General features: G+C 43.0%; 1 protein-coding gene across 3 annotated transcripts in view; it reads right to left on the bottom strand.

Annotated features, from left to right (window-relative positions):
* DNAI3 (dynein axonemal intermediate chain 3) overlaps nucleotides 1–14,410 on the bottom strand; it is a 93,652-nt gene that overhangs the window by 27,911 nt on the left and 51,331 nt on the right. For all 3 annotated transcript variants that reach the window (XM_038745397.1, XM_038745396.1, XM_038745398.1), the window contains exons 12-15: nucleotides 12,747–12,833; nucleotides 9,771–9,899; nucleotides 4,613–4,686; nucleotides 856–1,000 (exon numbers count right to left, since the gene is read on the bottom strand). In XM_038745397.1, the coding sequence (XP_038601325.1) occupies nucleotides 856–1,000; nucleotides 4,613–4,686; nucleotides 9,771–9,899; nucleotides 12,747–12,833 (435 nt within the window). The remainder of the gene's footprint in view (nucleotides 1–855; nucleotides 1,001–4,612; nucleotides 4,687–9,770; nucleotides 9,900–12,746; nucleotides 12,834–14,410) is intronic.

The following is a 14,410-nucleotide window of genomic DNA, read 5'->3' as shown; positions in this document are numbered from 1 at the left end:
TCTCTTAAAGTAATTAACCTGAGTGATTTGTTCTAACAGTTTTGGGCTATAGAGGAAAAAAAATGTAAATTTGAAGTGAATCATGACAACAACCACTCCTTGTCTTTTTTCTCTTTTCCATTGGTACTGGAAAGAAGTGAATCAAGATGACACTTTGACACCATCTCACTCTTAGAAAGGAACCTGAGAGTTTCCTAATCAATCAATCAATTAATCAGTCACATTTATTGAAGGCCTGGGAGTCAGAAGGTCATGGGTTCTAATCCCGGCTTCGCCACAATTCTGTTGTATGATCTTGGGCAAGTCTTTTCACTTCTCTGGGCCTCAGTTCCCTCATCTGTAAAATGGGGATTGAGACTGTGAGCCCCACACGGGACAGGGACTGCCCCCAACCTGATTTGCTTGAGGAGCAGCGTGGCTCAGTGGAAAGAGCATGGGCTTGGGAGCCAGAGGTCGTGGGTTCTAATCCCGGCTCTGCCACTTGTCAGCTGTGTGACTTTGGGCAAGTCACTTAACTTCTCTGTGCCTCAGTTACCTCATCTGTAAAATGGGGATCAAGACTGTGAGCCCCACGTGGGACAATCTGATCACCTTGTATCCCCCCGAACACTTAGAATAGTGCTTTGCACATAGTAAGCGCTTAACAAATGCCATCATCGTCATTTGCTTGTGTCCACCCCAGTGCTTAGTACAGTGCCTGCGACATAGCAGGGGCTTAACAAGTATCGCAATTGTTATTATAGGTTATTATTATTGATAATAATCCCCATGATCCAAAGTATTTGTTCACCCAGCGTTGCTTGAGTGAACAGTTGGTTAACGTTAGCATAGAAGAAGTTCTATTATGCTGACTACCTTGATGAGAGGCTTCCAGGAGAGATCAAGATGCAAAAATGTAGTAGGCACATCATAAGGAACCTCAATGACAGTTTCTTCTTTCTTTTTGTCAACTGGATCGGTAGAAGGTTTGGCTGGTCTAATATCCCAAAAAAGGACTGTACTAAAGAAACCAAAGTTCAAACTCCGTCATTCACCAAATGTTGTTCTTGATAATTTCCTCTTGTAGTAAATGACAGAAAACTCTCAGAATATAATACTAATAAATTATTAAAATAGCATGAGGCATTAAGAGGGTAGGACAAAAAAGAAAATGAAATTAAATTATGCAAGAGGCTTAGGAAGCACGCTCTCTTTTTCCTTTCTTCAACTCCCTTCTGCGTCGCCCTGACTTGCTTCCTTTATTCATTCCCCCTTACAGCCCCACAGAACTCATGTACATCGCAGCGTGGCTCAGTGGAAAGAGCACGGACTTTGGAGTCAGAGGTCATGGGTTCAAATTCCAGCTCTGCCAGTTGTCAGCTGTGTGACTTTGGGCAAGTCACTTAACTTCTCTGGGCCTCAGTGACCTCATCTGTAAAATGGGGATAAAGACCGTGAGCCCCCCCCCCCCCCCCGCCGCCGTGGGACAACCTAATCACCTCGTAACCTCCCCAGTGCTTAGAACAGTGCTTTGCACATAGTAAGTGCTTAATAAATGCCATTATTATTGTTATATCTGTCATTTATTTATATTAATGTCTGTCTCCTCCTCTGGACTGTAAGCTCGCTGTGGACAAGGAACGTGTCTGTTATATTGTTATAATGTAGTCTACCCTAGTACGTGCTTAACAAATACCATCATTATTACTATTATTATTACCCAGCACAGTGCTCTGCACAAAGTAAGCACTCAATAAATAGGATTGACTGATTTAGGCCACATGGATGGCAGGTTTACTGCCAAATGGCTCTCTGCTGTTCACAGAGCAAAAGGATGGATTCTCATAATAACAAAGGTATTTGTTAAGCACCCCACTATATGTCGAGCACTGTTAATAATAATAATAATAGTGGTATTTGTTAAGCACTTACTATGTGCCCAGCACTGTTCTAAGCACTGGGGGAGATACAAGGTTATCAGGTTGTCCCACATGGGGCTCACAGTCTTCATCCCCATTTTACAGATGAGGGAACTGAGGCACAGAGAAGTGAAGTGACTTGCCCAAGATCACACAGCTGACACGTGGCAGAACCAGGATTAGAACCCAGGACCTCTGACTCCCAAGCCTGGGCTCTTTCCACTAAGCCACACTGTTCTAAGTGCAGGGGTAAATACGAGTCAATCAGGTTGGTGAAGTCGCTGTCCCAGAGGGGGCTCACGCTCTAAGTAATAATAATAATAATAATAATGGCATTTATTAAGCACTTACTATGTGCAAAGCACTGTTCTAAACGCTGGAGGAGAACAGGGATTGAATCCCCATGTTACAGGTGAGGAAACTAAGGCCCCGAGAATTTAAATGACTTGCCCAGGTCACACAGAAAGCCATTGGCAGAGCCAGGATTAGAACACAGGTCCAATGACTCTCAAGCCCTTGCTCTTTCCATTAAGCCATGTTTCTTCTTGTGTGCAGGGAACATGCCTACCCCCTATAGAGTATAAGCTCACTGTGGGCAGGGAATGTGTCCATTTATGGTTATATTTTACTCTCCCAAGAGCTCTGTGCAGTGTTCTGCACACAATAAGCATTCCGTAAATACGACTGAATGAACAAATGAGTGAGTATTGTACTCTCCCAAGTGCTTAGTAGAGAGCTTGGCACATTGTAAGTGATCAATCAATATCACTGATTGATTGTTAAGTAATAGCAAATGTGGTCAATATGTGGTCTTTTGAAGATAATTTCCTTGTCGACAATTACTTATTGGCTTAAGTCTGCACAGAACAGTCTTACATTTGGTACTAATCTATGTTGGCAAAGGACTATGCTGTGCAGCAGAACAAGCTTCTTGGATCTGGCCTCAAGAATCCTGCCATTAGCAAGTAACAAAACTAATAATAATTATAGTAATAATAGCATTTGTTAAATGCTTATTGTGTACCAAGAACTGGGGTAGATACAACACAATCAGACTGTACACGCTCCTTGTTCCACATGGACCGCACAGTCTAAGTGGAAGGGAGAACAGGTGTTAAATCCCCATTTTACAGATGAGGAAACTGAGATGCCAAGAAATTAAGGTCCCAAGTCACATAGCAGGCAATGTATGGGACATCTAGGATTAGAACCCAGTTCCTTTGACTCCTAGACTTAGGCTCTTTCCACTAGGCCAGGTTGGGCCATGCTACTTCACATTAGACCACACGCTTCACAGTGCTTCGACAAACTTCAGTTCAAGCTTTTCAACCAGGGTGGGGGTTTCCTCCGACCCTAATTCCAGCCCGGGAATCCTTAGAGTACACTCCTCATCTTGACAGTTGGGTGAGGCTAGCATCCTCCAGGCAGCAACCGTCAATCAAAGGAATTTCAGAACCAATCAATGGTATTTATTGAGCACTTACTATGTGCAGAGCACTGTACTAAGCATTTGGGATAGTTGAATAGAACAGAGATAGCAGACTCCTTCCCAATCAACAGTTGTCCATTGTGCTTTACTTAAACCTAACACTTTTCATCTTTTCCCCCACTGAATTACAACAAAATGTAATGATATCAAATGATCTTAAACAGGAAAATGTTAGATATTGTGCTGTAGTATTAATAATTACAATAGTGGTAATCATTAATAATAGTGATGGCATTTAAGTGCCTACTATATGTCAAGTGCTGTACTAAATGCTGGGGTAGATTAAGCAGCGTGGCTCAGTGGAAAGAGCACAGGCTTTGGAGTCAGTGGTCATGGGTTCAAATCCCAGTTCTGCCAATTGTCAGCTGTGTGACTTTGGGCAAGTCACTTAACTTCTCTGTGCCTCAGATACCTCATTTGTAAAATGGGGACTGACTGTGAGCCCCCTGTGGGACAACCTGATCACCTTGTAGCCTCCCCAGTGCTTAGAACAGTGCTTTGCACACAGTAAGCACTTAATAAATGCCATTATTATTATTATTAATAATAATAAAAAATAATAAGGTCAGACAGTCCCTGTTACACATGGCAGGAGGGATAATAGCTATTGAATTCCATTTTACAGATGAGGTAACCGAAGTGCCAAGAAGCTAAGTGACTTTCTCAAGGTCACTCAGGAAGCAAGTGGCAGATCTGGGATTAGAACCCTGGTCCTCTGATTCCCAGGCCCAGAATCTTTCCACTAGGCCACGCTACTGTTATTTTGAGTGCTGCTTTCACCCGGCTGGCCTTGCATTCTCCTGGTCTTGATTTTTAAATATCCCACAAAAATCCAGGTGATCACACTGATGTGATTCAGTACAGACTATCTTCTATGGGATCTTACCCCTCCTTGAATGTCCCTCACATCAATCAGTCAATCAGTGGTGGTTATTTACTCTTAGTATGGAGACAAGACAAGATGGGATGAGTATGTAGGGATTGCAAGAGGGGACCATGACATCTGGTGGTAACTATCAAGAAATGTTCGGGATCAGCAGACAGTTGTCCCTCATGACTCTGCCTCTTGCAAATCTTGTGAGCTTTAATATTTTTACAGATAGAGTGAATAACGGGTGTCAAAATCTATAGCCAAACAGTGATCCGGTGGAAACTTCAAGGACTAGAAAGATGAGGAGTTAGGAGGTTCTCAGGAAAATTAGAAATACGCGGAAAACTGCAGTACCAATCAGCGGAGCAGGTTACAAGCTGGCAACATAATCCACTTCGATTTTCAAAAGTAGCACCAAGTCTGTTGATCTAGGAAAACAGAAAGGAGTTGTGAGGAGAATGTCTTCCAAAAATCACAGTCATTCAACAAGACGGTCCTCGTAAAGATTTTTGCCACACCCTCCCTGTTTAATCAATCAGTGGTATTTACTGGGTGCTTACTTTGTGCAGAGCACTGAACTAAGCACTTGGGAGAATACAGAATAACAGAGTTGGTTGGTACGTTCCCTACCCACAGCAAGCTTACAGTCTAGAGAGGAGATAACCAAGTCTCACGTGGGGCTCATGGTCTAAGTAGGAGGGAGAACGGGTATTGAATTCCCAGTTTTGCAAATGAGTGAATTGAGGCCCAGAGAATTTAAGTTACCTGCCCAGGGTCACATGGCAGGTAAGTGGCAGAGCTGAGATTAGAACCCAGGTCTTCTGATTCCCAGGCTCACGGTCTTTCCACTGGGCCATGCTGTTTTTCTTAAGCACTTGGGTGAGTACAACGCAATAGTTTTAGTAGATCCAGCGCTTAAAACAGTGCTTAGCACATAGTAAGTGCTTAATAAGTACCATAACCATTATTATTGTTATGATCTCTGCCCGAAAGGACCTTACAGCCTAGAGGGGGAGACAACCCTTACACTGCCTGCTTCCTCTCTCTCCTCAACTCCACTGACCTCCTGCTCTACCCCATTTCACCCACTTACCAACTTGGACACACACTCAATCTCATTATCTCCAGTCACTGTACAATCTCTACCCTTACCAGTTCTGAAATTCCTCCATCTGACCACAAACTCCTCACCATTCTGTTCTCCCACTCACCCACTCTATCCTGTTCCCTCACAAAGACTTCCAATCTTTTGACTCCCTCTAATTCTCATCATCACACCCCATTTCATTCATTCCTTCATTCAATCGTATTTATTGAGCACTTACTGTGTGCAAAGCACTGTACTAAGTGCTTGGGAGAGTAAAATATAGCAATAAACAGACTCATTTCCTTCCCGCAATGATCTTAGAGTCTAGAAAGGGAGGCAGAGATTAATATACACAAATAAATTACAGATATGTACATATCTGTACTTAGACAAAAAGTTTGGTCTTCATACCCAAGCTACCTGTTTTTGACGCACAAATCGAAATCCAAATAACCACCAACTCCACTGAACTCAATTCCCTCGCTCCCCTGGCCCAATCTCATACCACTAATCCACAGCCTTGGAGAAGCAGCATGGCTTAGTGGAAAGAGCCCGAACATGGGAGTCAGAGATCATGGGATCTAATCCGGGCCCCGCCACTTGTCTGCTATGTGACCTTGGGCAAGTCACTTAACTTCTCTGTACCCCAGTTCCCTCATCTGTAAAATGGGGATTAAGACTGTAAGCCCCACGTGGGACAACCTGATTACCTTGTATCTACCCCAGCACTTAGAACAGTGCTTGGCACATAGTAAGTGCTTAACAAATACCATTATTGTTAATATTATTATTCACAATACAATTCTTCTGTTCCGGTGCATGAGGCACAGAGCACTGCTGGTGGAAATCCAGACACCAGATTGACTTGGTCCATCTCAAATTCATCCTCATCACATTAAATCTGCCCTCTCCTTTTCCCGACAACATTATTTTTCCATTCTTATCAGTTCCCATGCCCAACGGCCATGCCATTCATTCAATCATATTTATTGAGCACTTACTGTGTGCAGAGCACTGTACTAAGCACTTATGCCAGCTGTTCTAGCTGTTGAACTTCCTTCTCAAACTTCCTGTACCTCCCTGCCCCCACCATTTCTTGCTCCTTATGAGCTGACCACATACTTTTTGATAAAATTGAAACCATCAGACACTGTCTCCCTAAAATCTTTCCTGTTCCTCCCCAGTCCCTCACTTCTTCCTGCCCTTTCTTTGACTCTCCCACCTTTCCCAGCAGTATCTCAAGAGATCTCCTGCCTCCTCTCCAAATCTACCACCTCCACCTGGGTCTCCAATCCCATGCTTTCACTCCTTATCAAAACATTTGCCCCCTCCCTCTCCCATCCCTAACTGCCATCTTCAATCATCCACTTTCCAATGGCTTCTTCCCCATTGTTTTCAAACATAATAACAATCATACTGATAATGGTATTTATTAAGCGATTACTATGTTCCACGCACTGTTCTAAGTGCTTGGGTACAGAAGCAGCGTGGCTTAGAGGAAAGAGCACAGGCTTGGGAGACAGAGGACTTGGGTTCTAATCCCGCCTCTGCCACTTGTCTGCCCTGTGACCTTGAGCAAGCAACTTAACTTCTTTGTGTCTCAGTTATTCATCTGCAAAATGGAGATTAAGACTATGAGCCCCACATAGGACAATCTGATTATCTTGTAACTACCCCAGCACTTAGAACAGTACTTGACACATAATAAGCACTTAACAAATATCGTAATTATTGTTATTATTATTGAACACAGTCCCTGTCCCACATGATGATGATGATGATGATGGCGTTTATTAAGCACTTACTATGTGCAAAGCACTGTTCTAAGCACTGGGGAGGTAACAAAGTGATCAGGTTGTCCCACGGGGGGCTCACAGTTTTAATCCCCGTTTTGCAGATGAGGTAACTGAGGCCCAGAGAAGTTAAGTGACTTGCCCAAAGTCACACAGCTGACAATTGGCAGAGCTGGGATTTGAACCCATGACCTCTGACTCCAAAGCCCGGGCTCTTTCCACTGAGCCACGCCACTTCATGAGGCTTACACTCCTAATCCCCATTTTCCAGATGAGGCAATCCATGCACTTCACTCCTCTAACACCGACCTTCTCAACGTACCTCGACCTCATTTGTCTCACCACCAATCCCTTACCCATGTCATCCCCTTTCATATCCATCAGATCACCATCCTCCCCAGCTTCAAAACATTATTAAAATCACATCTCCAATTAAGCCCCCTTTTCTTGGCTCCCTCTCTCTTCTCATTCATTCATTCATTGTCATATTTATTGAGTGCTTACTGTGTGCAAAGCACTATACTAAGCACTTGGGAAGTACAAGTTGGCAACATATAGAGATGGTCCCTACCCAACAGCGGGCTTACAGTCTAGAAGGGGGAGACAGACAAAACAAAACATATTAACAAAATAAAATAAATAGAAAATAAATATGTACAAGTAAAATAAATAGAGTAATAAATCTGTACAAACATATATACAGGTGCTGTGGGGAGGGGAAGGAGGTAGAGCGGGGGGATGGGGAGGGGGAGAGGAAGAAGGGGGCTCAGTCAGGGAAGGCCTCCTGGAGGAGGTGAGCTCTCAGTAGGGCTTTGAAGGGAGGAAGAGAGCTAGCTTGGTGGATGTGTGGAGGGAGGGCATTCCAGGCCAGGGGGAGGATGTGGGCTGGGGGTCGACAGTGGGACAGGCGAGAATGAGGTACAATGAGGAGGTTAGCGGCAGAGGAGGGGAGGGTGTGGGCTGGGCTGTAGAAGGAAAGAAGGGAAGTGAGGTAGGAGGGGACGAGGTGGAGAGCCTTGAAGCCAAGAGTGAGGAGTTTTTGCCTGATGCGTAGGTTGATTGGTAGCCACTGGAGATTTTTGAAGAGGGGAGTAACATGCCCAGAGTGTTTCTGCACAAAGATGATCCAGGCAGCAGCATGAAGTATAGATTGCCTCTGCACTTGGATCTGGGATTTTGGAGTATTTGATATTCTCCCCTCCCTCAACTCTACAGCACTCATGTACATGTCTTTAATTATATATTATACATTACTTATTTATATTAATGTCTGTCTCCCCCTCTAGGCTGTAAGCTTATTTTGGGCAGGGAATGTGACTCTGCACATAGTAAGCGCTCAATAAATATGATTGATGATGATGATGATGACTGCTAACTCTGTTGTACACTCCCAAGAGATTAGTACAGTGCTCTGTACATAGTAAGTGCTCATTAAATACCACTGATTGAATGATAGACTGTAAACTACTTATAGGCAGGGAACCAACTCTTGTCTACCAACTCTGTTGTATTGTACACTCCCAAACACTTGGTAAAGTGCTCTACACGCAGTAAGTGCTCAGTAAAAGCCAATGAGTGGTCAACTGGGAGGTAGACATTAAAATCCATTATATATTGGAGAAATGGGAGAGTCTAGGGATATGTACATATTCTGGGCGTCAGATGAATATCTTAAGGGGTGCACAGGAGAGGCAAAGAGAAGGTCAAATAGGGAACAGGAAGGCTCTCTTTTTACTCTCCTTCAGGCTCTCTGCTGGTTCTGTTCCCTACCCCCACAGACTTTAGCTCTAATGCTCAACCCAGGCTTGCACTTGTTTTCTTCTTGCCCCCGTGCTTAGATCTGGCAACGCCTGGATTCTTTGTTGATTCTGCTAGAATATCATTCTACCTCTAATATTGTGAGCCCTCTGAGGGCCAGGGACAAGCTCTAATGTATTTTTTATCACATTCCTTCCCGGAGCTTAGTACGGTGCTTGGCACCCAGTAATAATAATTATAATAATTATGGTTCTTGTTAAGCACTTAGAATGGGCCAAGTACTGTTCTAAGCAGTGGGGTAGAGACAAGTTAATCAGGTGGACACAGTCCTTGACCCACATAAGGCTACCACTCTTAATTTGCATTTTACAGATGAGGTAACTGAGTCACAGAGAAGTGAAGTGACTAGTCCAGGGTCAAACAGCAGACGTGTGGTGGAGCCAGAATTAGAATTCCCAGGCCTGCACCCTACCCACTAAGCTGTTATGTGACCCTGGGCAAGTCACTTAACTTCTCTGTACCTCAGTTCCCTCATCTGTAAAATGGGTGTTAAGACTGTAAGCCCCACGTGGGACAACCTGATCACCTTGTATCTACCCCAGTGCTTAGAACAGTGCTTGGCAAAGCACTGTATTAAAGCAAAGTATTAACTGCTTTGTCAGTTAATACCACTAATCTTCAAACAAGGATCTTACAACCAAAGTGAGCATGTCCTAAGGTGGAATAGGGAGTTTGCTGTTTTTAACAAGTTAGTTAACAGGGAGATACACTGTACATTTCCCACGTCCTTCGTTTGAAATTTACTGACAATTTGTCCAGCTTTATTGGGAGAGGATTTTAATTAAAAAACAACAAATTATTCGATGGGACTCACCTCAAACAAGTCCGATAGCCAGTGAATGTCCGTAATGATTTTTCTATGTCCGTGTTCTATGGAAGAAACTGCACTGTGCCTCACATACGGTGCCTCCTTATTACTATCAGGTTCCAGCAGAAAAACCGGCTGAAAGAATCATTTAAAGATACCTTTTTAGAAAATCATATTTAAAACTCAAACATATTGATGAACGAACTAATCCTTTACCTTCTGAAGACTGACATTACTTTAATCAATCAAATAATCCAGTGCTTAGAAGAGTGCTTCGCACATAGTAAGCACTTAACAAATGCCATCATCATTATTATTATTATTTGCTGTGTACAGAGCACTGCACTGAGCACTTTGGAGAATCCTCTTCTTCAAATGCCTTCGAGATGTTTCCGAAGCATAGAGACTCCATGAACACACCCTCTTCAGAATGCCCCATCTTCTGTTATAAAGTTGTTCTGAGATTCATTCATTCAATCGTATTTGTTGAGTGCTAGCTGTGTGCGGAGCACTGTACTAAGCACTTGGGAAGTACAAGTCGGCAACATATAGAGACGGTCCCTACCCAACAACGGGCTCACAGTCTAGAAGGGGGAGACAGGAACAAATAGAATTATAGCTATATGCACATCATTAACAAAATAAATAGAATACTAAATATGTACAAGTAAAATAAATAGAGTAATAAATCTGTACAAATATATACAAGTGCTGTGGGAAGGGGAAGGAGGTAGGGCAGCAGGGGGATGGGAAGGAGGAGAGGAAAAAGGGGGCTCAGTCTGGGAAGACCTACTGGAGGAGGTGAGTGTATGTGGTATGTGTATCCATAGAGTTTTCTTGGTAAAGATACAGAAGAGGGTCACCACTGCCGCCTTCTGCGCATTAAAAACTTGAGATTAAACTTCCCTTTGTCTTTAAAATGTGAGTTCTGACTTTCTGGCTTGTATTCACTTCCTTTCAATTTCTTCTAGGAGTTCTAGGAGAGATGTATCCATGGTGTCGCTATGGGTCGGAAACAACTCAACAGCATAAAACTAGACAGACTAAAAACCCGCAAAAGTGAACTAGAGGTATGAGACTGGCTGGAGAAGTGTGTTTCTCTTTATTGGAAGCCAAATAAAACCATGATCTCCTGTCTCATCAACACAGCATCAGTCCCTCCTGAGGAAGGTAGATCAATCAATCAGTCAATCAATCAATCGTATTTATTGAGTGCTTACTGTGTGCAGAGCACTGTACTAAGTGCTTGGGAAGTACAAGTTGGCAACATATAGAGACAGTCCCTACCCAACAATGGGCTCACAGTCTAAAAAGGGGGAGACAGAGAACAAAACCAAAACATACTAACAAAATAAAATAAACAGAATAGATATGTACAAGTAAAATAAATAAATAGAGTAATAAATACGTACAAACATATATACATATATACAGGTGCTGTGGGGAAGGGAAGGAGGTAAGATGGGTGGGTGGAGGGGGGATGAGGGGGAGAGGAAGGAAGGAATTTGGGAATTTCAAAATCTCTGGGTACAGGGATGAGAAACTGAAGCCATGAGACAAAGAACTTGGATTAGACACAGCAAGGTAGATTATACAGAGAAGCCGCATGGCACAGTGGATAGAGCATAGGCTTGGAAGTCATGTCATGGGTTCTAATCCTGACTCTGCCACTTGTCTGCTGTGGGACCCTGGGCAAATCACTTCACTTCCCTGGGCCTCAGTTACCTCATCTTTAAAATGGGGATTGAGACTGTGAGCCCCATGTGGGACTGGAACAGTGGCCAACTTGATTTGCTTGTATCCCCCCCCAATGCTTAGTACAGTGTGTGGCACATATTAAGCACCTAACAAATACCATCATCATATATTACTTCTTTATCAAGGAAAGCACGGGTTTGAGAGTCAGGATGATTTGGGTTCTAATCCCAGCTCTGCCACTTGTCTGCTGTGTGACCCAGGACAAGTACTTCACCGCTCTGGGCCTCAGCTACCTCATCTGTAAAACGCGGATTGAGACTGTGGGACCCATGTGTGTTGTGTACAACCCGATTTGCCTGTATCCATTCCAGCGCTTAGTACAATGCCTGGCACATTGTAAGCACTTAACAAATACTACAGGAGCCCACAGATTGATCAATCAATGGCATTTATGAAGTGCTTACTGTGTGCGGAGCACTGTACTAAGCACTTGAGAGAGTAATGATGATGGTGGCATTTGCTTACTATGTGCAAAGAACTGTTCTAAGCGCCTGGAAGGATACAAGGTGATCAGGTTGTCCACCCATTTTAATTCCCATTTTACAGATGAGGTAACTGAGGCCCAGAGAAGTTAAGTGACTTGCCCAAAGCCGGGATTTGAACCCATGACCTCTGACTCCCAAGCCCGGGCTCTTTTCCACTGAGCCACGCTACTTCTCTTACAGTACAATATAACAGAGTTGGTAGACAACAGTTGGTAGACAATACAACAGAGTTGGTAATCTAGGAGTCGCTTGGCTCAGAGGAAAGAGCACGAGCCTGAAAGTCGGAGGACTTGGGCTTTAATTCCAGTTCTGCCAGCTGCCTGCTGCGTGACCTTGGGAAAGTCACTTAAATTCTCTGGGCCTTAGTTTCCTCATCTGCAAAATGGGGATTCAATGTCTGTTCTCCTTCTTTCTTAGCCTATGGAACCCCATATGGGACTGTGTCCAACCTGCTAACTTTTATCTAGCCCAGCTTTTAGAACAGTACTTGACACATAGTATATGCTTAATAGATACAGTAATAATACAATAATAATACGTTTCCTGCCCACAACAAGCTTACAGTCTACAGGGGAACAGTGCAGATGGCGGGACATATCACTTCCTTCAGAGAGGAGCTAAGAAAGTCTGGAAAGTGTGGCTAATTTTTCTGACTGAGCTTTGTTAAACCTTGGAATTGGTAGATCTATGTCATAAAATTTTGAATCCTTTTAGAGGGAGAGTACTACGGAGAGCTTACCTTCAGGGTTGCTTTTTTACTTCTACTGGTGCCAGATTTAGCAACTTCTAAATGTTCTCTGTGAGAAGTAATATCCCATAAGACAATCTAGGGCAGAAAAATAACGTTAGAAATGATAAAGTTCAACTAGCAAGTATGTGAGCATTTTAAATCACAGAATCTTAGGGTGTTTTGTTTGATAACTTTGACTAGAGAAGCAGTGTGGCTCAGTGGACAGAGCACGGGCTTTGGAGTCAGAGGTCATGGGTTCAAATCCTGGCTTTGCCAATTGTCAGCTGTGTGGCTTTGGGCAAGTCAGTTAACTTCTCTGGGCCTCAGTTACCTCATCTGTAAAATGGGGATTAAGACTGTGAGCCCCCCGTGGGACAACCTGAAAACTTTGTAACCTCCCCAGGGCTTAGAACAGTGCTTTACACATAGTAAGCGCTTAATAAATGCCATCATTATTACTAGGGAATTGGAGTTTCTATCAAATCAACATGAAGAAATGAAGCGTTGTCATTGGTTCAATTAACTCATATGTTCCAGTTTTGAAAGTTATTTTTTTCTGTGGCACCTAACATTATTTCCAATGATGAAATCAGCCTTTATCCTGAAAGATGTCTTCAACAGTAAAAGTATTTGCAGTCTATTATCACGCATCAGTATCCCCAACATAATAATCCATCAGAAGACATTGTACAACCACAACCATAAATTAACAATACCGATTTCACTGGTTCAAAACTGTAATGTAATGGCTCACAGTTGCATTTTTGCACTTTTTTCAGCCTGTGAGGGGCTCTATGAGAGTTGTAGTAAATGTCCAAAAGACAAAAGTAAAACCTGAAGCTTTTAAATTAGATCATGAAAAGGTTTCCTTTAACCAAAGGATGGATAACATAGCTCTGCAACTTTCAAACTGCACTAAGAATTAGGAACTGGAGACATGATCACAGGATTGAATATGTTAAGATGAATATTTTAATATAATACAGAAAATAGGATAATAACAATAATGATAATTGTGGTATTAAGTACTTACTGTATGCAAAGCACTGTACTAAGCACAAATCGGGTTGGACACAGTCCCTTTCCCATGTGGGGCTCACAGTCTCAATCCCCATTTTACAGATGTGGTAATTGAGGCCCAGAGAAGTGAAGTGACTTAACGAAGGCCACACAGCAGACAAGGGGTGGAACCTTGTGACAGGCCTGTGCTCTACCCAGTGTCAGAACAGCAAATTACAAATGTCAGCCTTCCACAGTGATCTCCTTTAAAATAATATGTTTGAAAGGGAAGGGAGAAAAGTTACCGTCATTATTCTCTGCGAGAGATAAAACCAAAGTTCATTTGGGAAAAAACCCAAAAACCTTTAAATTCCAAACTGACATGTTCCTTTGCTGAGCAACTGTCTTCAGCCCCATTTTCAATCAGATGAAAGAGAATTTTGCAATTAGTTGTTTTTCCTTTTTTGGGGGTAGGGGGTGGGGAAGGAGGAGAAGTCCTAACTATATAAAAGCTGTTTATTTGAGGCTGGGCAAGCAGGCTATTTTAGCCTTGGAATTGAGTTCATTCTTTTAGAGTAACAAAATTGGCAACTCAACATCAACACCATGAATTTTTCAGAACTTAGTAGCTGCCAGGGGACCATCCAACAGCTGAAGAGGATGGGATCCCCGTC

This window comes from Tachyglossus aculeatus, chromosome 4, assembly GCF_015852505.1.
Source record: "Tachyglossus aculeatus isolate mTacAcu1 chromosome 4, mTacAcu1.pri, whole genome shotgun sequence".
NCBI lineage: Eukaryota > Metazoa > Chordata > Mammalia > Monotremata > Tachyglossidae > Tachyglossus > Tachyglossus aculeatus.
Note: the sequence above shows the minus strand (reverse complement) of the source record. Positions and strands in the feature narration are given on the sequence as shown.